Source organism: Danaus plexippus (assembly GCF_018135715.1).
Source record: "Danaus plexippus chromosome 3 unlocalized genomic scaffold, MEX_DaPlex mxdp_30, whole genome shotgun sequence".
Lineage (NCBI taxonomy): Eukaryota > Metazoa > Arthropoda > Insecta > Lepidoptera > Nymphalidae > Danaus > Danaus plexippus.
In genome coordinates, this window is record NW_026869845.1 from 3,269,407 (window position 1) to 3,293,444 (window position 24,038).

General features: G+C 34.2%; 6 protein-coding genes across 6 annotated transcripts; 2 read left to right on the forward strand and 4 right to left on the reverse strand.

Moving 5' to 3' along the window:
* Positions 1-569: 569 nt before the first annotated feature.
* On the reverse strand, positions 570-2,526 carry LOC116767525 (calphotin-like). Its single transcript, XM_061526914.1, has one exon. It carries the CDS (start codon positions 1,672-1,674, stop codon positions 856-858), a length of 819 nt encoding a protein of 272 aa, XP_061382898.1. The 5' UTR covers positions 1,675-2,526; the 3' UTR covers positions 570-855.
* An 11,709-nt stretch (positions 2,527-14,235) lies between these two features.
* LOC116765608 (ribosomal RNA small subunit methyltransferase NEP1) lies at positions 14,236-15,378 on the reverse strand. The gene is made up of 3 exons (XM_032655146.2): positions 15,124-15,378; positions 14,710-14,953; positions 14,236-14,615 (listed from the first exon to the last, which is right to left on the reverse strand). The coding sequence occupies exons 1-3, from the start codon at positions 15,265-15,267 to the stop codon at positions 14,293-14,295; spliced, it is 711 nt and encodes a 236-aa protein (XP_032511037.1). The 5' UTR covers positions 15,268-15,378; the 3' UTR covers positions 14,236-14,292.
* Positions 15,379-15,930: 552 nt separating this feature from the next.
* LOC116766972 (autophagy protein 5) lies at positions 15,931-17,657 on the forward strand. Its single transcript, XM_032657119.2, has 5 exons — positions 15,931-16,318; positions 16,396-16,601; positions 16,790-16,914; positions 17,165-17,365; positions 17,451-17,657. Exons 1-5 carry the CDS (start codon positions 16,163-16,165, stop codon positions 17,555-17,557), a joined length of 795 nt encoding a protein of 264 aa, XP_032513010.2. The 5' UTR covers positions 15,931-16,162; the 3' UTR covers positions 17,558-17,657.
* On the reverse strand, positions 17,031-19,708 carry LOC116766962 (torsin-1A). The gene is made up of 6 exons (XM_032657108.2): positions 19,332-19,708; positions 18,990-19,264; positions 18,745-18,896; positions 18,513-18,658; positions 18,141-18,288; positions 17,031-17,942 (listed from the first exon to the last, which is right to left on the reverse strand). Exons 1-6 carry the CDS (start codon positions 19,516-19,518, stop codon positions 17,810-17,812), a joined length of 1,041 nt encoding a protein of 346 aa, XP_032512999.1. The 5' UTR covers positions 19,519-19,708; the 3' UTR covers positions 17,031-17,809.
* Positions 19,709-20,279: 571 nt separating this feature from the next.
* On the forward strand, positions 20,280-21,346 carry LOC116769135 (DNA repair protein XRCC2). Its single transcript, XM_032660166.2, has one exon. It carries the CDS (start codon positions 20,538-20,540, stop codon positions 21,327-21,329), a length of 792 nt encoding a protein of 263 aa, XP_032516057.2. The 5' UTR covers positions 20,280-20,537; the 3' UTR covers positions 21,330-21,346.
* Positions 21,338-23,462, reverse strand: LOC116768780 (protein-serine O-palmitoleoyltransferase porcupine). Its single transcript, XM_032659603.2, has one exon. The coding sequence runs from the start codon at positions 23,144-23,146 to the stop codon at positions 21,821-21,823; it is 1,326 nt and encodes a 441-aa protein (XP_032515494.2). The 5' UTR covers positions 23,147-23,462; the 3' UTR covers positions 21,338-21,820.
* Positions 23,463-24,038: the final 576 nt, after the last annotated feature.

Consider the following 24,038-nt stretch of genomic DNA (forward strand, 5'->3'; position numbering starts at 1 on the left):
CAAGCAATGACTAATACTTTTAATGTGTTTTTCATAAAATATTGTATTATTTATCATAAACCAATATATATAGTTACATAGCAAGTTTATCCAAACATCATATCCCAACTATTAGGAATGTCCAGTCGCCAGCGTGGCTGCTATCACCCTTCATCTCACCTAGAAATTAGTTGGAAACAAGTCGGAACTTGTCTCATTTAATTACGTCATATTTATTCTTATTTCACATTTATAAAAATTGGCGTGTTATGAAATTTTTAAAGCTTTTTTTAAACTTTAAGTTATTATCAACTATATTTTAATGTAAGTTATCTTCTTTAAGTATACATTTATTGAGTATTTAAATTTTTGTTGGTATATAATGTGTGACATGCACATTTATTTTTAGAGATATAAAAAATGGGTCCAAAAATTATGTATATGGTTTTGTAAGTGCCAAAAGTGAGAGAATGAATGAACGTTGTACATAATGGGGATCAAAACAGGTAGGGGAGGGCGTTTGGCGCCGGCGCTACCTGCTCGACGAGAGCGGGGAGACACGCAACGCCGACACACGAGGTAAAATTCCGTTTAGTAAACAACTCTCTTTATTAATATAATAATAATCGATAATATTTATATCATTATACTCTGCATAAATGTAGGTACGCTTTATAAAGCCCACATAAAAAAATACATTCTCATTCTTATACTACTATAATTATACACAAAAATAGACGCTCATCTGGAAACGACGGCGTGATGCACTACGGCGACGTGTACGGTAAGGCACGGTGTGGAGCTACGCCCCGGGCGGCGCCGGGAAGCCGGCGGCGACTAGATCACAGGAGAACACGGGCGGGACCCGCGACAAACTCATCTCAGAGGAGTCGAGAAGGACGGAGCGGGACACCAGCGAACCGCGGAGCACGCCGACAGCGAACACGCCGCCGCGCTCTGGACGGGCACGAAGGCGGACATGTGCACCCCGTCCGACACAGGCAGGGACGCCAGGGACGGCCGCTTGTCCTCCTCGTCCTCCAGGAGGTACGGCCTGAACAGTTTGAACGGCTTGCGAGCCTGCGGAGGATCGGGCACCGTCGGCGGAGGGCAACACATGATCGGCACGGGGGCCGGGGACAGGCGGCGGACCGACAGGTCGATGGGCTCCGTGGACGGAGGCAGCACCGGCACGGGAGCCGCTAGCGGGGTAGGCACTTGAACGGAGGTCGACACGGGAGGCACTTGGGTGACGGCGGGCGGAGGAGACGGCAGGCGGGCGCTCTCAGGAGAACCCACCGAGTACGGTGGAGGCGACGGAGCTGGTTGCGGAGCCCGCCTCAACAGAGCCGCGCGGAGAGCCGGCTCGGCCTGGAGCCACTTCTGGATCTGACGGCGATGGATGCCGAACTTCCTCGCTGTGGCGCGCTGGTTGCCGCGGCATTGGGCGTCACGTCTGTACGCGTCCAGAACTTGTAATTTGAACTGCGGTGGGAAAATACGGCGGGATCCGGCGCGACCCTCCGAGCGGCGGTCGGCGGTCGCGGGCGAGGGTGCGGGGGCCGGGAGCGTGTGAGCGGTGGCCATGATGAGAGACGTCTGCGCGGGCTGACGGTCGGCGCCGAACTGACTGAGGAGTGTGGAGTGTGGCCCGCGACAGTCGCTCGCTGGCCGCGGATGTTGGCCGCGGCGCATACCGCTCCGACGTGAGCGACAACAACCGCGTATATCACGAGGACGGCGTTCATAGTATACGAATTATATGTATATTTGTATAACTCTTTAAGTTATATAAAGTATTCAAACAAAAGTAAGAGTTTTGCTAAAATATAGTATAAAATCTTTTACGTGAATCATTTAAATATCTCTCTAAAGGAAGATTTACGATCATTGAATCATAATTATTTCTTAATGAAAAAAAGTTAAGACAATTTATCTCTGAACATGAAGTTGAATCTCTTTGCCGAAACGAACTCTGCGCATTTAATTTAGTAAACTAATTGTGTGTGAACACATCCTAAGGCACTAATCTCGCCTCATTCTCGGCGTGAAAAAATGCCGCAAGTGGGAGCCGATAGCACGTAGCGCCACTTCGCTATCCTATTTCTACGCACATAATACATAGGGAGGGAACGAGACGGAGGACCCGCCCCGGCTCGGTCGCCGCCACATCCGTTTACGAAACAAGTTTGAATGCGACGTTGCCGATAAGAGCACGCGGGCGGTTCACGAGGTTGTGGGACGCGAGGCAGGGGCGCGGGCGGACAGGAATGCGCACGGAGCGGCAACGGCGCGGTCCGCGGCAGACAGGGTGTCGCCAGCTCGACGGCGTAGACAGGCCGTCGCTTAGCGGCGCTAGCCCCTCCACACCCGCGCACCCACACACCCGCTTACCCGCTCGCCCGCACCCCGCTCACCCACACCCCGCTCACCCGCACACCCGCTCCGAACATCAACAAGTTATTTCGGCTCGTGACATGCACGAAAGAGCCTAAGTTGCTCACGGGCGCGGGACGGTTGTGACATTTCATGAAATGGACGCCTTAGCGCCATCGCCGTTTCGAGGAAAGTTGATTATTTTTTGTGTGAAGCCGGCCGCCCGCTACGCCCGACCATGAAAACGGCGTTCCAGCTCCCCTTCGGCTCTCGGCGCTGGGCTCTCGGATCTCGCCTACATTTTATAACATTCATAATATAAGAAACTTTAAAACGAACGAGCGTCGTTATATTGTCAGCGGCGGACTATAAGTTTATCGATGTTTCTACGTAATTGTACATATATTGTATTATATTGAATGTAAACAAGTTTTTGTTTCTTTTAATGGGAATTTTGTAACGTGATCGTGTCGTCACTGACGTGACGGTTGCTACTGCAACAAGTACGCACTTGTAACATGCGAGATATTATATAAAATAGAAATTAAGTTTTTCCTTGTTCTATTTATTTTTCGCTTTTCAAGTGAAAGATTTCTAGTCCATATTTTTTGTTTAATATTCTTGAAATATATAAGTTTGAATTCTACCATGAATATACGATTGTAAATTAGTTCGACCTACATTATTTATCATAATAATACAGTGTAGAAATCTACTATTACGAACAAATTAAAATCTTTGCAAATTATTGTTTGAAGGTGACCTATAAATAATAACTATAATATCGGGGGTTTGATTTGAATTACTATACAGTTTTGTCCTTGACAGTTTCGTTCGTCGACGACCACTGCGTGTTTCTTTGATTTCATAACAGACACGTAATTAGGTACTTGCCTGTCTTACATCGATCAATGTAATTAAACATAAAACCTGTCATGTGTATACGTTATAATTATATTATAATTATTTATTACGTTAGTACTGCAATACCTACGTTCGAGTCACATGAATAGTCATTGTACTGAGACAAGTAATATATACATATACAAATGTATATATAGCCGTTGACTAAATTGATACACTGGAATTAATCCATGCTAATTTGGGGCCCAATTCGCTGTCGGCAGTGAAGTCAAACTAAACAGGTTCCACTTTTATAACTGCTTCTGATATGTTAATATATATACGACACACAAATTTCTAATATTTAGGATTTTAGGAAGTAATATCTATGGATGTTTTAAAAGTATTCTCAATATGAGGCTCGTTTTCTTTTGTATTAAGGTAAAATATTTCTGAAAAACAAAGAAAAATGACTCCATCATTAACGTTAACGAGAGGTTGTATAGGTTTATATCAATCATACACGAGTATGGACACATGAAGGGCGAGGTCGCGGCTCCCAGTAACATAATACACCATGACATCATAGTATATGTAGAATATTCCATGAGTTTTTTGCCAGCTTCGTATGATCATGGCTTATGGCTGAATTAACCGAAGGCCACTCCACTTGACGGCCCACACCGCACACACTTTATATCTAAGTACTGACTAGTTTGTAGCAAATTTATCCATCGAGCATAGACAAGAACTTTAAAAACATTAAAAACTTAACACATTTATAATAACCTAAGTTAGCAAACTTTACTCTTATATATACATACATATATATATTGATATCTATATACTTCGGATTTATTTACAACATAAAGTCAAAGGACCTAACAATCTATAGAGTACAAAAGCATACCGACAATTACTATGCTTTTCTGGTATGTTGACCAATGACTATATAAAGGAAGCTCTTTATAAGGTCTCTGACTGAATACTTGTGTCATGAGTATAGATCCAGATGACGGAGTATCCTTGGAACGCCACAAGTAGACCACTCAGCAATCCATGAAGATCTCCACACTGTTCTCAACAACAACGTGATGTGAGTATAGAGCTATACATCTCCGAGCGAGTCATGCTGTTAAGTTCCTTGTAATCGGTACCATAAATCATAATAATAGTAATTACGTAATATTTCATAAGCCGAATATCTCATTTAAGTCCAACTGTGTAGTTATGGCTAATGTAGGTTTTAAAAACAACGGAAAACTAAAAGACAGTTTAGTGTATCTGTTGTTGTCGCTTCTCAGACAACAGGCCGCCCATCATAAAACGAACTAATAAGTCCCACAGACACGTCGTCGCCGCCTGGACCGACTATAGTCGTATACTGTCAGAAAGACATTAGAGACACAATGCGCCCGTCGCTCTTAATATCAACACATAAGATATAAAATACATTGACTTTCAACACACATTACTAGTGACGGTAGAGCTATTGAAATAAAGAAAATTGAATCTATTTGCACAGTTATAAAATCGAATGTCGCTTGAAAGTCGAATGTTTGGAGAGCCAATGGAGGCTAAGTGTGAAGCACACGTGCGTTCAAACATCACCCAAATGGGGACCAGTTCCAAGTCGGTCGTATGTCTCTCGAGATCTTTACATTGATACGAGGTTCTCGGAGAACGTAATGAACCCTCAAAGGCATCGGATTCCGATTGTCTTACGTTACTTTTCAAACATAAACTCTGCTCTGTGTGTGCTCTAGGTGAAGATCTTTTTAAACTACAATTTTCTAGTATTTATATCAGATTTAGGTCATAGGTCATTTATAAACTATATTCCAGTTTAGAAAGAAAATAACAATTGAAGTTTTACAAGATGTCATTATAAACTTATATAACAGTAGTTCTTGTTGATGTTGAATTGTTAACTTAACAATGAATGTATTTACGTGATTTAAGCCTTTGATATACAACCTATTTATAGTGTTAAAATAAAAATCTAGCTAAAATATTAACTTTGAAACAACTGAAAACGTTGGTTAGTTATGGTTAGTTTAACCGGCACAAAAAAAATACTAAGAAATACAATGAGGATCATTTTCCACGTGGCGCGGGCGTTTCGATCTCGACCGGTTTGTGATCATCTCACCTGCCTCGTTCTTACTCAGAAAGACGACTCGCGTCATTCGACTCCGGCTGTGAAGCTTTCTACCTACGCAAAGGGAAAACGGTCGGGGAAACGCGCTGTAACACTTAATTGACAATTCCATCAATTATAACAAATCATATCATTAAGACCGCTTCCATTGTTATGATACATAAATGGATAATGCGAGTGCATCCAACATCTGTGAGTAGTGACGGCGCTCCCAACAACCGTTACTCAATAGTTGGACTCGAACCATTTTAATATAGCATAATTAATTAAACCACACCTCACAAATGTTTCTAAGCAATTGGAAAATTTCCAGGATGATATATGTAGCCGTCTCTGTGAATGTGTCTTATGTAAAAATCGTATGATGTTTTCTTGGCTTTGACAACTTTTTAAATATGATCGTAAACATACGCAATGTACTCAAATATTGCATCATCTTCGATATTAAAACGATCATCTCATTAATTGCAAATACACTTCACATTTGAGCAGTAAGTACTCTGTTATGTTATTGCTATTTCAATGTTGCATCGCTCATTGGACACAACGGGACAATATTGTAGGGAGTTCAAACCGGCAATCAATTACGTTCAACGCCAATATATCGCGTACATCTGCATCATAATGCGGACCGTGTGCTATTTATCTTATTGTTAGTTTTGTGCGCGTTCATAAATCGTTCTGTTATATCATACAGTTCGTTGATCGCACGTGTACGTACGTCTCATGAATAAACAATGAAGAGAGCCCGGGCCCGGAGGCCGGGTCCGGAGGCCGGAGCCGGTCACTTGCACAGATAATGTTCTGCCTGTTAGCAGTATCAGTGTCGATGATTTCATATCACTCGGCCGAGGACCGAGGCGCCTACGTGCTGTTTTGCGCGTTGGCAACTTGCAATTCGCGATTCATACATTTTCATAGCCCGCTATCTGTGAGCCGTTTCGATTCCAAGGACATCTTTCATTATTCTCATATATCTTCTCTTATTCTTATTTCTACAAAACTAAATCCTTCAAACGACATTATCATACGAATACATAATACAGTTAAGTTTCATATACATATATACATCGGAAACTTGTTATGTAAAATGTAAATAATAAAAATAAAAAAGATCACCGACATTTATGAAGTCATCACGATTTTTAGTATTAAATAAAAATACGTCTGTTAGTTATAGTTTACGTGTTATATATAGTACGTGTATTTTATGATCATCTTTGTTGTAGGACAGTTACTTTCTTTGTCACCCACAGCGACTTATGTATCTTGATCATGCTATTGTGCAACGTGACGAGTGCCGGCTCGCTGTGGCGCCACACCAACGGACCACGGCCGCACACTCGCGGTACATTCTATTTGAGTTTCACTTCACACCGATCTCCTTAATCGTTTCATATATTCCAACTCTTCGCCACTGACAGCCTACGTGACGCACCGTCCTCGGTTGGCGTCCTTTAGTCTAACCCTTATCTTATCTTCGCGCCGACTATCTTTCGAGAATTCCGAAAATAAAGTGTATCACGGCAGTCATCGAGTCGGACCCTAGCAACCAGGATGTAGATAACATTACGCCACATTGACATCACTCGAATAACTCTCCAATACGAACAGCGGAGTGTGGACACGTAGTACAATAACGTGGGAAAATTCCAATAATGCGATGCACTTACTGAATGTTTTATTAAACTCGCCCATTCATACGATCTTTATAAATGAAAGTGCTCGACGTTAGTTCTAATTTTTATATTATTTAATTAATGATAATAGAAACCTTCGCCTGATAGTCAAAAATAAAAATAAACATAAACACGAATTTTATATTTAAAAAAAAATCACTATACAGAGTCATCGAGTTTGAATCGAGATAACAGTGTAAGGTACAAGGTAATGTCGGTTAAATGCAATCAAAAACATATCATAGGATTTTATTCTTCAGATGTGTTAGTGACGGCGCTTAATTTATATTGGGAGTGAGTTTCTCGAATGTTTGGGTCAACCGAGCGGCTGCGGCGGCGCGGCGGTGAGAGGAAACCTGTCTGGCGGCCTGTGGGCGACCGCGGCGCTGAACGCCCGCGACTCACACGCTCAACTTGCTCAGCATCTTATTCTGTTGACCACCGTCTTCTCAACGAACAAATATTACAAGGCCATTTGCTATTAGCAACTATACACTGTTGTTTGACACAATGATGATTGCTACAAATTATAATACTTGTTTACGTGTTAACAACATGTTATCGATAAACATTTCGTGTGTTATTTTGAGATAAAAGATAAAAAAGTAATTGTTATTACACATGGCGGACCGCTGTTTCTTTCGTATACCTACAAATGCTATCATCGAGCCGATTACTTTTGGCATCATACAAAACGTTTATAAAGTAGAAACAGGTTGAGATTTTATTGAAACTTAGGCAGGTCCATTTAAGAAGTTACAAAAAAATAAGGTGCCAATAAAAGGACGGAAACCCATTGTTCGTCGTCGTTCTGGTATCAGGAATTTTAGTTAAAAAAAATGAGGACCCTTTCATAGAATCGGTCGGCGAGCAACACAATGAGCCCTTTGTGAGCAGGCGCCGAACGGTCTGGCGGCGCGCCGGCCGTCGCCGACGGGTCTGCGAGGGACGGACTCGACTGTCGCCTCAACACGCTCCACGCACGGACCAGTATCCTCTGAGACAGCGGCGGACAGGGATAACGAGCGGAGCGAGCCACGGCGAGGTGTGGGCTTCACACACACTCCCGCACCCTGTACGTTGTAGAGGAGCGGCCTCACGACCGGCGCCTGAGTCGACTCCGGTCACGATGAACGTTTGCGAAATTAATCCCGCCGACATGACGAGAACGACGGCTACTGTTTAACGAGCGCTGGGAATAAGTTCATTATATATATTTATAACAAAGTAATCACTACAACGACTGTATGTAAAGCGAACGACCTGAACTACATTTTGCTCTAAGTTAACCAAATGTTATACTCAGGAACTATTAAATTTTAAGCTACAAGATTTATTAATAAATATAAACATTACGAAAGATTCACTAGATTGCATTAGATGACCATCGGTTAGGTCTTGAATACATTTGAATGATTTGTAATTTTTTAAGGACGTTAAGGAGACTAATTGGCAGTTACAATATAAAACGCTTCTGAATATTTTAGCCAATAGCTGGGTCGAGTCTCGCAGTCTTGTTTATTAGTCATAACATCACGCCATCTCGATTGCGTGAATGCAAGCATAAATACATTTATATTATAGGCATTCCAATTCTGAGACTGGTGTTTATACTCTTTTATTCTACAATGATATTTACGCTTATCGTAATAAGATCTAATTCAGCTCAACAAAATACTAAGCTCTTGAATGACTAGATTGCAACCACAAAGATAAAATTCCTGTATTTTTCCATGTATCTTGTGATAAGAATGCGTAGTCATACATATTTAGTTCAAGTGGTTACATCCTATGTTATGAGTGAAAAGTATCCATTATTAACCTAGCTTTCACACAAAAAAAAATTATTTAAATAAAGTAAATGGAATCACTATTAAAAAGATAATGTAATAAGTGACGGATTCGTCTCCTAAAATCTATTGACAAAAAGGGAATAATAGTAACGTGTATCTATTAGTTATTAATATTATCGTGTAAGCATTTTTTTAACCGGTTTTAGTTTTTTGAAAACATCTTTAAGCCGCTCTTTTTAAATTTATTTTTATGACGCTCATCTAAAACCATTCTACAGTTATATTTTATTGGACACGGGACTTTGGATGTTTTTGTGGCAGTTGTTAAGCAAAACTAAATTACAATTACAGATAATACTAATTTTTATTTAACGAACATAATGTGTTCCGGGTCATATAGTCTGTGCCGCCATTACAAAGTAAACAAGCGTTTGGTTAAACATCAAAAGATTTAGGTATATCTAATTATTTAACGAATGGAACATTTACATAACACTAGAAACTTGATATATTTAAGAATGTATATTTCCGTTAACTTTCAGAAGAAAAAAAACGTCAATAGAACTAAATACAACGGATTTAACTAGTGTCTTATTGTATTTTTATATCAACCCATTTTTTTGGTCGCTTATGTTGTCAAATTTTATTTGGTCTAATGAGATAAGAGGGAAATATTCAGCAGATACAATACCTACATAACGTTCACAATGTGTAAAGGCCGATGTTGATCGAGTAAACTCTATGTAGTTATATAATATTCTCCTAATACCATTTGTCTATGTTATTGCAAAGCTAATTGGTTTATACAGTAACTAAAGCCGTAAGCTGTTTATGGCATGTTGCCGAGACCAGATCTAGCAACACAGGCGGTGAGTAGTTGGCATCCGCTTTCAATGATACGTTTCCTTATAATATTACTTGAAATATCTACTCTAGCACCGCTACAGAAGAACTGTTTTACAAAATATTTATTAACAACCTAAAAAGAAATCACAAAATATATATTTAATAATTTATAAGTTAATGCAAATTAAATAATGAATTAAAAAAATATGTTCTAATTCATTTAGTGTCAAGTGTGTCAAAGTGTCAAAAAAATTATTATGTATTTAAAAATGATTTATAAGTTAAGTTTAATAATTTTACTTTGCGTCATATTATATTCAAGTGGTAATCCCTTGAAATATGATCAAAAGGTACCCATAATAGAAGTTTCAAGTTCCAAGACGCGATAGTCCAAAATGGACGATCTCTATAATTCTCTCGATTATATTTTTATGCCAAGCGCCACATACCAAATCATTGATTCCCACCAACATCTAGATAGTTAATCTATTTGATATAAAGTAGAGTAAATCTTACATGTACAAAATGTTGCTCAGTGTAGGTGATGATTTGATGACCGCTAGTAGGTCCCTATTCTTAAGTTGGTTAAGGTTTGTACGGAATAAGCAACAATATAGTCCGAGGTCGTAGATTGTACTGTATTTGCTTAATGTTCGAGAAAACATTTTGTGTAGTTTAGGGTTACTATTTGATTCATTAAATGCATTTACCTTAAAACGCCTTAATTATTTTATAAGGCGCAATTTGCAAAAGTTTTATCACCTACTAGTTTATAATTCATATATTTTAAAGTAATCCTTAATTTTTATCATCTCTAAAAGAGAGATTTACATAGTTTGAATTCTTTTGCTACGATATGTTAACGGGATATTTAGTACCGGATGTCAATCAGTTTTCATTTGTAATTAGCAGTTAGCTCGCATTCAGTTGAACCATTTACTAGGAAATCATGTGTACTTAATAAAAAGAAACGAAATTTTTCAATATTATACCAACGTTATAGAATGTAACAAAATTAATTATTTAAATAACAAAGTTAGATGATAATAATTGAAATTCACAAATTTATGTATGATGTATGTGCATACATTCCAAACACATCTGCCTTAAAATTTCCGCAGCAACTTTTACTAATTGGACGTCAGTAGCGTCGTGATGGTGGGGACTCGGGAGTATCGTTTAGTTGACGGCTGTTACTAATTTGGCGGATGTCGCGACGTTTCCGCCAGGCGAGGGGAATGCCTTTTTTTTCCTGCACCGACTAAGTTAAAAGAACGTGCCGCCGTATCTTAATCCTAACGAGCTTTTGAACGACAGGAATAGAAAAGATGATACCTGAATAAAAAAACATCAAACCGACGGTTTTTAGGTAAATTCTGGACACTCCTTGTAAAGATACAGGGTGTTAGATATCTAGACTTGATTAAAAACAAATATATACTGCGGAGTGAGGTGTATTGAGTTGAAAGGTAAAAAGGACACGGTATTTTTGTTGCCACGAAAGTCTTGTCTAGTTAGAATAAAAAACATTGTCTTGGAAATTAATGCGGTTTTTATTAATAATATCTAAATGTCATGTAGAGAAATAATATAAGAGGTGTATATAGTGACCTAAATAGGTAAAGACATGCATTTATATTACGATGATTTGATTCACAGATTTGACTCTACGGAGTTTTTTTTTCTTAAAAAGTATTGACAATAGACACAATGAAGTAATATAAAAATATATATTGCGCTGTCGGAGAAGTTTAATAACTTAAATACAAAGAAAAAGTTGCCTGATATAAAGCATGAAGACAGAAATACATTCACATGGTGGGCTATTTCGCCACTGTTCTGTCGACATCGTGAAGGGCATGGAAACGACGCGTGATTTAAAAACGACACATGTTACCAATATATGTATGAATTTCCGACTTTAAGAAGAAAACGTTAGCCGTTTAACTTAATAAAACTTCATTAACTTTCAGTTAAGTTAAATTTTAATCATATCAGATAAGTAGGTAAATAAATGGTCAATTATAAAAGGGAATAAAAAGAATAATTACATTATTTTAAAATTAATCACCCACTGCCTAATGTCTAATGGGCGACTTAAAGAAAACGTTTAAAAAAACGTTGACGCGTGTTTTATTTTGCCATGTCTCGGACCGTTTATTCTCTTTAAAAGCGTTCTTATCTATTTTGTTTGCTAAGTACCAAGATATTATATCTTTTATTATAAACATTACAGTGTTGGCAATTATAAATCCTATATGTAAAATGGAATTTCAAACATCAGTTTTGGTTTTAGATATAAAGATAGACGGCGAATATAAAGATGAACAATTTAATGGATTTGGTAAAGAGTTTTGAATTAAGGATACAATATTTAAACACTCGCACATGCACACTTTGATACCTCCAAACAACTTAAAAACATAATATACTCTATTGACTATTAAGCGTCGCTTCTGTGCGGTAAATGTCAGATTTATAAATTTATAACGATATTGAATGAGGTGAAAAAAAAATAGAAGCAAACGGAGTGGAATAGGCAGTGCCTTGAAAAATTTTATTAATAGACTTTCCGAATGAATTTACAGAATGCGCTAATTCATTTTATAATTGCTCAATCAAGAGCGTGTATTACATAAACCTAACTCCGACACTATGACCGCTCGTCGCTCCGTTGAATTCAGAAAGTACAGTACAAAAAAATACAACTAGGCGGGTAGTTCGCTAACGAGCGAGTGTCTATTGCACTCATCTTGCGCGTTTATTTGGTTATAATAAACATTTGGGTCAGGATTGTTAGCAAAAAATTTTACGAATGGGCAAAGCGCAAACTTATTATGTCTTATTGTGTCTGCTAGGAAATGCAGGAAAGTACATCTTCGAGAAGAGGTTAAGATGGTACCAAAATAATCAGGAAAAATACGAATAAATGCCCTTGATATGCAGAAATTCATTGAGGATTTTGGAGACAGCCTATGAAATGAAATTTAAGAAATAGACCTGCATGAGAGTGTCAATAGAGCAAATGATCCTGAAAGTATCGCCGACTAGTTAGTGATGTCCAATAGTCGTAAATCGTAATCGTGTGATGGTCAATGATGTGAGGGAAAATAAGTATGTAGGAAAAATATTACACAAACGATGTCGGAACGAGGAAAATCTCTCGGAGACGAGGAACTCAACATTGAATATAGCAGCATGTTGGACTTCACATGACTAATGAATTAATTAATCCTACCAGCCATCTGATGTAATGAGGAGAGCAGTTGTATCTATGTTATTAAAGAAACAGGTGACATACCAGAAAAAAGAATTTCAGACTTCCTATGGGTCATAAATATAATGACGAAAATAATGATCGGTATGCTTAGTACGACTTTGAAAAATCATGAAAATCAGTTTTTTCTTTTCATTTTTTGGATTTGTTCGAGGTCCAAAATGATAAATAAATACCCTATAGCTTCCAAAGAATTTTAGCAATTATTGTAATAAGTTTAATTAAAATCTCATATTTTAGTTTCGGAGTTTATCCACAAACCTACGGTCGTAGAGACAAAAAATGATTGTCCTTAGATTTTACACCATGTGTAAATGTCTCATAAGCTACGTACCTACGACATATCCTTTCCATGCTTTATTTTGAACCCATCACAGTAATAATTTAAACTGTAAAAATCATTCTTGGGTATAAATTGTTAAATATAAACGAAATTATCGGTGTATAAATAGGAACAGCGTTCCCAGTATCCACGTTAACATTTAAATACGTAGGTCTTTATCATCATCATCCACTACTGGTCACAAGCCTTAACATTACCACAACTCTTGGTCTCATATGGTCAGATTTTGTCCACCTCCAGCGACCGCCACACCATCTAGTATTGAGTGGCCAACTAAAAGTGGCCAACTAAAAGTTACAAAATAAAATTTTCACAACTGCAGCATTCAATAATTAGTTTTTATGAAGCACCTCACACACACCCCTGCAAGCCTGCACTGCTACCACCTTTATGAGGCACCTACTAATTCCAATACTCCGAATTACCCCAGAGATCCTGTAACTCATGTGCTCCAGATTTTACAGATATCTAAAAAAAAACCATATTGGTTCTGACAATGTAATCACTGGATAAGTCTAAATAAATTCAGAAGCATTTCAAAGTAAAATTATTTTGGCAGGCTTAGGGCATCGTTAATTTTAAATAGACATCCTATTATGATGCTATCATTAATATAACTATATTATAAAACTTATTCAAGTCAGAGAAAAAATTACTTAAAAATTTCTAAGTTTAAGCAATAAAATCAATGGTTTTTTTTTTGTTTTTACCTAAATTAATACTTGAGAAAATTTTAATATTCAAGGTGAAATATGGAAGATAATTATTATATAGGTATCAATACTTAAAAATATGTTACCTACCCTAAATATGTTTACACTTATATTAAACCTCAAATATTTTCAATTGTATACAAAAAGTTTTGACTCGTAAATAATGTGCTACTAAAAATATAATATTGTCTACTTTTAATGTTGTCAAAAAAATTAATAAAAACATTTTATGTAAAGTCCTTTGTATTAATTGAATAAATCTTAGTACTACTTATATACAAATCAAACAACTCCCCACACTTCTTCAAATGCGGAGCACACCTTCGCACAAGTTAAAGCAGCAGACAGAGGGTAGTTACTTATAGATATAACATCTTCTGAATAATCTACTTCTACCTTTCCGTGTGCCATAGCCCCTACTATTAAAACAATAGGCTCATCCTGAGGTACTAACTCCCTACAATTTTTCACCATTTTTGAGCTAAATGACATTGTAATTTTCTTTACACCAACAGGCAAGTGTGATGTTATTGGATTCTTAATGACTTTTAACAGCTTCATTGGTCCATCTGAGGCTCTGATCGCAAATTTGTGAAGTAGTTGAACTGGAAAAACAAAAAATAAAAAATTATATGATTGCTACATACAAAATATGACTATAATTTACAAATCTATATATTGTAAGCCAGATATACAAACCCATTAAACCAGCAAATCTTTTGAATGTTCTTGGAATTCTTGTTTGTGGGTTGATCTCTATGAGTACATTTTTCTCTGTGTGAATGTAAACTTGCAGTAGTCCTGCCCTATTGAGAGGGGAATCCATGAGCATAAGAAGAGACTGGTGGGCAATATCAGGTCGACATGACCCGGGATCTCTGTCATTTTTCCTCAAGATATGACCATGATCATCACAATTGAGTAATTCAAAGCTGTTTCCACTCTGTCAATGTGATATTATGTTTTCATTAAAAGCTTATAGTAACAATTTAAAATATAAATTATTAGTCATCCAAGAAATTATATGATTATTTTTAAATAAATTAATATAACCATAAGAGAATATAAGACAGAAAAAGTTCCATAGAAATGTAGGAGTCTATGAATACTTACTTTAACTGTTTCCAAATGAGCGTTTTCAAGAATAACAATTAAACGTTTTTCCTGTTTTTTTATATGTGAAGTAACCAAATGTCGAGGAATAGGGTCAAATTCGAAATCGTCGTTATTTGCTTCATGTTTCCTTTTTTTGCCCATTACTTCCAGAACAAAAATTCTATTTAATTAAGAAATATAACTATTTAACTTGGTTATTAAAATTTCAATATATTTCCGAACCACGTGTGTTTGAAAACTATCTTTATAAACATTAAACATGAACATCATTGTCAGTTGTCATAAGTGACTTTGATTGAAATCGTTTAAAAACATATATACAGTAGAAAAAGTTTCCACCGTAACATTAGCGCACTCTGCTTTGCATGTTTTCATAAGAAGTAATGTTTAATATATATGTGATATTGCAACTATAATTTACTTATAAATCATAATAAAGACCGACTTGACATTTAAGTTCTTTTAGTAGTTTTTGTTTACCTTCCAAACCGTAACAGGAGGCTTATAAATTCCCCGTCTATTTCAAAAATAAGTACCTGACTAAATTTCTTCACTTAACAACTTCTTTATATTATCATTATTAGAGACACAAATATTTGCTGAAAAATGTATTGTTGGAGTCACAAAAAAACTATTTTAATTTATTTTTTTAAATATATATGTTATCTTTAAGAAAAACCCATAAGATATTCTACTTTTAGTGATAGTTAGTTCAATAATCTATTGGTTAAATACCTAGGGTATGGCTTCGGAACGAATTTAACAAAAAAAAAAACTATGCCCCATACCAATGACATTTGACAGTGACAGTAAAAACATCTTATTTCTGACATTTGCTTATTTATATAGGTAGATGTACTCAACCTTTAAATTTTAAAATATCATCTAAGGGTAATGTAATCCAAAGTGACCAAGAAAGAAATATCACAGGTCTTATTTCTTACAGTCATTAGTATCATATTCCCAGTGCCAGTCATTAAAATCATTAGAGTATATTACGCTAGAAATTCTGGGGTGGAATATTTAATCAATAAGAATGGCAAACGACCGAGAAGTCTTAAGAGAAATATGGGATGGAAAGTTGCCGATATGCTTTCAATTAGACCAAGAAGAAATCATGGATATACAACAACCTGATCCATTCTATGTCATGGTACCAAGACTGAGTTACTTTCCACTTGTTATAGACAAGGTATATTACCACATTCATACGTCTGTTCATTCCGAAATCATATAAAAAATTATTTCTTGATAATTTTTTGTTTTTAGATGAAGAGACATTTTTTACGTTTTATATCCCAAGAAAATGCCGATAATGAAATGTGGTTGGACTACAATGGGCAGCCTCTTAAATGGCACTATCCAATTGGATTTCTTTATGACCTTTTCTGTGGGAATGATCCTCAACTGCCATGGAACTTAACTGTACATTTTACTAAGTTTCCAGAAAACATCCTTCTTCACTGTTCAAACAAGTAAACAATAATATATGTTGAAATCTCCTAAGAAAATTTAATTTTATTTAAAGTCTGCAAGTCTTTTAAGTCTGATTAAGCTTGAAAATTACTCAGAAGTATATAGAAAAAATAAAACTACTTCTTACAGGAAAAGTATGATCTTAGTTGTATATTAATATATCAAGGCGTTACAACTTGTATTTCAGGGATATAGTTGAAGCACACTTCATGTCTACTGTTAAAGAGGCTGATGTTCTTAAGCATAGAGGACAAGTAATGTCTACAATGCAAAAAAAGGATCACAACCAGCTCTGGTTAGGTTTACAAAATGGTATAGCATTTTTTAATTTCACTCATAATTTCTTCATTAAAAAAAATGTAAATAAGGTTTTATAACTAAATTCATTTCCAAGTTCTCATATGAAGCATTCAATTAAAAGGCAAAAGTTAAGGCTTTAGTTACTTTATTTTTTTTATTAACTTTTAACTGCAATTTAACACAGTATGGATAATTATTTTAAAGTACATTAAGAAAGCACAAATATTAACATATAACACAGGTTTTAAAAAATATTTGACAGATAAGTTTGACCAATTTTGGGCTATAAATAGAAGACTGATGGAATCGCATGGCGATAACGAAGGATTTAAACATATTCCCATAAGGATATATTCTGATGATGGCATCTGCAGACAAAGACTGATCAGCCCAAGAAATAGTGATGGGAGTCGGAAGATCATCCAACAGCTAATATCAGAATTATATCCTGATAAGCCTGATGGTAAATAAATAAGTTTCATTATAATATTTCTATTTACAAAACAGCCTATACATAAAAAGATTCACATGTTAATATTATTTTGCAGTTAAACTAAGGACACATGGCATAATGCTACCCGCGGACACACCTCTTCAGTGGCTTTCTGAACACATGAGCTATCCGGACAATTTCTTACATATTTGCTTGTGCTGAATATATATATACAATTGATTGAAATTTGATAAAATAATACATTCCTGTTTTCAAACTAATTTTTCGCAGGATCCATGTATATAAAGATAATATGATTTGATTGTTTTATTATTTATTCATAATTTTAAGATGTTTAAAGTAACTTCCAATGAAAATATTTGTGATTATGCAACATAAAAGTGATTTCATAAAAAAACTTAATGGAAAGGATTTTACAACAACCATTGTCATCAAATCATTGTTTAGACTTGTCTATAATTCATCATTCTTTTGTTTGTGTTTTTGTATAATGTACGGTATTTGCTTTGTAAATCTTTTACAGCCATTATTTGCAAATATCGGCTGTTCTTCGGACGGTCCATAGGTAATTACTGACAATGCATCACTGAAAAGTGCGAGAAAATATTATTATATGAGGAAACATACCTACATAACTATTAATATGCTTTTATCGGCATTTAAAAACCTAAAACATAGTTATAATCTATATTATGAAGAAAAACACACGAAAAACAGGCACAAGTTATATATAACCAGGTCTCTATCTATGTTTTACAAGTACAAACTATAAAATAAAACTTACGACATCATATCGTCTGATGGATTATATATGCCGTGAGCCCTGAATTCTGCTGATGCACACATCTGGACATGATGTTGTTCCAATGGTAAGAACGGGATATAATGATCGATTAGATGCTGAGCAATTGTTAAGGATTTTTCAAATCCACCTACAAATGAGATCATTATACAAAATCTAATTAAATTATTTTCGTTTAATAGATCTCATAGTACATTCAAATGTCTTAAAAATTTTACTACATTTTGTTTATATCCCTGTATATTTTAAAATGAAGGTGTTATATTTTTCAACATAGCATAAAAATTTTAATTTATTGAGAAAGGTACTTTCAAACTTTTACAATATATTTACAATTGAGTCATTATATGTTACCAGTATTATAAGCGGTTCTTCTTATGATTGATTCAAAATTGTAAAATTCCACATTGTTCCTCGTGATTCCTTGACTATACAGGTCCAGTAGACTTGTTGCGATTTCTTTACCACCAATATTCGATATAAATATGAAAATCGCATTCCTACAATTTATAACAGACACAAACATGAAATAACTGGTTTCAGGTCAGGGAAATTTCCAACATTGCATTTTATTTACATATATTACCTATAATCCACACCATCTACTTCATGGTGATGGTCAAGCATTGGTTTTATTGAATCCAGAATCGTAGGGCACATTTCATGAATTTCATCAAATATAATGAGTGATGTCGAACATTTTTTAACAATGTTATTCACCTCATTAATTAATTTCCTCTGTCAAAAATATTTCCTTTATAATAATTAATACAATTATGCTTTCATAGAATTATCCAATGGATTTCGTTATTGTTTTTACAATGGACTTACTTGAGATTCTTGAAGATTGGAACAGTCAAAATCTTTTTTGCCCATGAAAACTTTTACAAACTGGCTTTTCATACCTTTCTTAAATATTGCTTCCGCTATAAAGGTTGTAGCATAATTTTTGCCCACACCAGACCACCCATGTAAACTTAATACCAAGGCTTTCTTGTTCTTTTGTGTCTTATCCTTTAAACTTTCTTTATGTGCTTTTAATATTTTTGGTAGTTCGTTGACTAGTGGTTGACCAAACAGCTGATTCTTTAACGATTGCTCAAGTTCTATAAATATAATAAATAATTGAATAAAAAAAAATTAAATTGGTAGTAACTTAGGAAAGAAACTCACTTTCTATATCGAAATTAACGTAGTTATCGTTACAACATTCAACATAACGACAATATGTGTTTGACTTAATATAATCCCAACCAAAAAAACCACTAACTGCAGTAGTACCAATGATCAGAGATGTAACTAATTCGGAACTTACAACTTTTAATTGTAATATAAAAAATAAACAGCCCTTTATGTTCATTATGACTTGAAGTATTTTATATTTAAAAATAATAATATTATTGTTGATTAAAATGCCTTTAACAATGCATTAAATAACGAAATTAATATTCTTATTTAATTTCATAAATTATCACTACATATTAAACACTCTTCGGCCTAACAATCTACAAATCAGACTGAATTTCAACAATAAGTTGCGATCAGTCCTGTGGCCTTTCAAATAGCAATGACATTAAGCAGTTGACGTTTAAACTTAACGGGAATTCGTTTTTTTTTTTTTAATATATACTAAACAAAAATTCCAGTGAAAAAATCAAAATAACCACGTAGATTATAATTTTGAAGAAAACCTTTTTTGGCACTTATATATTTATTTTAAAAAGTTTTGTTACCATTTAAGTAATGAAATTTCAATTTCAATTACATTCCTATATTAGTAAACTATGACTTTAACGTAGTTAAATATGATTTTAATAATTTTGTATATTTATAGAAAACTATATTACAACACCGGCAAACATCTTAATCTCATACATTTCGTTTCTTTTAAATTTTTATAATTTATAGATAGTTTTCTAAAAAATGAACAAGGGTAATATTTAATAGAAACTTCCTTTTCTTTGAAATAGTCTTTTTAGGTTCTCAAAAATTATGAATACGTTATATATATATATATATATATATATATATATATTATAATTACCCTTAATAAAAAATAAACCTTATTTCATGATATAATTTAGTTTTCATACTGACTTTTGGTAAACCAATTACCAAATGTCCGTGGTTCCATATGTCACTTAAATTTAAACCACATTTAAATTTTGATGTTATATTATAAGAACCAAAAACGTATTTCGTTGTGAATTTGATCGAATGTATTAAACTGTTACTGAACAAGTTATCTATATCAGATTCCTCAATATTTATTTCAAAAAATTATTAATGTTTTAAGTTATAGTATGCTAATTACCAAAAAAAAGCATAAAAACTTAACTATTTTTGTGTTTCGCTTTATCGGATAAATCGAATTTAACAATGACATCTAAGGTAAAAGTGGAGTCTGGATTACAACTACTGGCTAGATTGACAAAAAAACCGCAGTTAGAGAATTTCTATCCTTTATTATTCGGTACTGGACCTAAAGCTGGAAATATCATTGAGATATATAGTGAAAACAGCACAAATTGTTTACTTGCTGATTTAATAGCTGAATCATTGATTCCACTTGAACTAGGTGGATCTGGAGCCAGTGTAGTCATATTTAGTACTGATGGAAATTTAGACTTAGAATATATACTAAATTTTTGTAAAAATAAATTGAAATCCCCTTCCAGAAAAAATTGTCAAAATCTTCAATCAAATATTGAAACTTTGGTACATGCTGTCCTTAGAAATATATATATTTTTAACATTTATGATACAACTCAATTTTATGTTACTATTCAGAACCTAGAAAATCTGTTAAGTAATAATTCAAATATATCTCTGGTGGTATTTGATACACTTACAGCATTTTACTGGTGTGAACAATCTTTCAAAATAATCAAAATGGACTTGTACATAAAAAAAATACTCAATGTTATATGGAAAATTGTTAAGGATTATAATGTTACAGTTATGTATACTAGATCAGAGCATTTCAGCAGCAGTAAGGAACTCATAGAAAACTTAGAAATGTGTGGTGAGCAGTCCAAAGAAGCAATTTTGAACTACAGAATACAGATAACATATAATGAAAATGGCACTCATCATGTCAACATAAGAACACATGATAAGCAATTTAGAAAAGAGTTTTTGTTGAAAGAGGATGAAATATGTTGGTTATAATAAAAATGTTTCACATTTTCAAATTCTTTTATTTTGGCAGTAAGAGTTGAAATATAAGTAATACTGAAATATCAGATTGATGCTACTTAATAAAAATAGTAATTGCATAGTAGTGAGAAAAACTTTAACTACTTAATCTTATGTGGTCCATTTATAAGAACACTGCTAAATTGTAAGAAATACAAAACTATTACAAGTGCACTAATATGTGTTAGACTTAAGGAGAAGGTTTTATTAATTTTTTTATCCCTAATTCACTTATAGAAAATGGAAAAAGAAATATTTAATTATAATAGACAAATTTCATAATAGATTTTACTAAAGATTATAAACAAGATTTCCAAAAATTCAAAATATAATGAAAAAAGTAAGATCATAAAAAAAGGTCTATATGTTTCACATCTTAATTTTTAAAAATAAATTCTTAATAATGAGATCATGCAATCTTAATAAAAAAGGGTAAGTTAAGAGATTATTGCTTATTTATATTATCACATCATTAAGTATATTATATACATAAAAACTGCAAAGCCATGACTGAAGAAGTTTAAATTTTCCCATTTGTTTATGGTATGAAAATAAGAATAACCGGATTCTTGTAATGAGAAAGACGCCTCAAACATCACACCAAGATAAGCAAGATGCATCATTGTTATCATAGAGAACAAAGTGTTAACAAATACAGCCAAAAAACTGTTTTTCTTATACTTATGTTCACATTGTTTTACACAAGGATTTGCAAGACAGCAAACTTCTAAGGCAGATGCGACTTTGTATCTAAAATTATACTCTACATATGAGAATGTTCCAATACTCAATAGAACAGCAGAGAACTGGAAGTTAAGGCCATGGAGCAAAGACGACACAGTATATGTTGTAAAGATAGCAATAAACTGGCCATAAGGTTGACAAGTTTTAAATACATAGTTTTTTAACCATTGGTGCATTGGAATGTTCCAAAATATAACAACTTGTACTAATGATCTCGGTAATTCAATAAAAAAAGGCTTAGTTACTTGTAGTTCAGAATGGCAATCATTAGTTAATCCAAATCCTGCACTAGTCATGGATACTATAGACATGCTAGACACAAAATAATGTGACATTCTGAATGCTTGAGCATCACGGTAGGCAACTAGCCATTTGGTTACATCATCGTCAATATACCAAGGCACTATACAATTTGATAGCACTAAAAACATCATTGATATACCTAAATTAAATAAAATTATTTTTATCCACCTTTTTGATAAGAATTTAATATCAAGATACTGATTATAAGTATGAAATGATATCCATGGTCCTAAAATACAATTAGCCGGGCAGACTATGTATCCACCAAACTCAATTGGATTTAACATTTGTTTAAATAAATTTCTATCCAATTCAATCGCAACTGAAATAATTTTCATGGCAGCTATCATCTGTACTCCTCTGATTTGCTGCCACATCTTCGGATTTACTACATAAACCTCACAAAGTAACAAAAATAAAATTACACAAATAGAAACTATAAGCCCTCTATATTTTTTTGTAAACATTGATAAAAAAGTAATTAAAATGTATGACCCAGCAGTTATTCCTATAGTCCATACTGAAGCAGGTCCAATGTTGAAGTACAACAGAAAACTTCCCAAAACCAGCGAAACACTGTGTCTCACATTTTGAGGCATAGGAATGTACTGTATAAGAAAACGTAAACAAAGATTTGCTAAAACTAAATCTTTTGCAAATCGTAGCCCTTCATAGAGAGTTGGTTCACCACATAATGTAACATAAGTCCAGGTGTTTTCAATGTATTCTTCGTCTTCTTCCATTTTTGAGGTTGAGAATCTTGAACGATGAAATATCACAGCAATATGACAATACTTATATTTTACTTATAGTTAAGAAAACTGCTTAATATGATTATAAGGAATTTCGAAGATATTTCCCTTGACACATTTAAATGGATCTTGTTTAAAATATTTTGAAACGATCATAATAAAAAATAATACTAGTGGGTAGGTAGTCCTTAAAGTAGATATCACATTGTCACTGAGAAACCGCAATCCGCAAGACGCAACTATAATACGATTCTTGACAGCGAATATAAGAAATAGCTACAGCACTTAATTAGTTATAACGGTAAATATATAATAGCATTGTAAATAATAAATTTTTAACAAATTTTAACTAACCAAGTGAGGTTTAAATAGAAAATATATATATTTTATAGTTACTTCAAAGTTTAAATATTGATCCAAAGTGTAAGAAATTTTTTTAAAGAGAAAAACAAACAAGGTATTTTATAGGATTATTTTATATTAATTAGACATCAAAAAGAAAATATGTTAAGTATGATTTTCTAGTAAAAAAAATAGAAATATTTGGGGAAATGATTTGAATTTGAATAAAACTAAATAACCAATAAGCATTCTATTTACAGCGGGTTATAAATAACATTTTATGTACTTCAACATCCAGGAAAAATTATTAATTGCTCTCTTTTTTGTCTTATTTATTATTTGCTTTGCATTTGCTTCCTTTGTCTTGTCCTTCTTAAGATGCTAGAAAATATCATATTTCAAAAGTCAAAACTTCAGAACGCGGAGTTACTTTCTTTGCACTTGCCTTAACATTTCTTAAACAATGAAAAAAATACTCTAATATAAAACAACTTACTTTAATTCATTAATGATTATAATATATGTTCTATAATATAATATT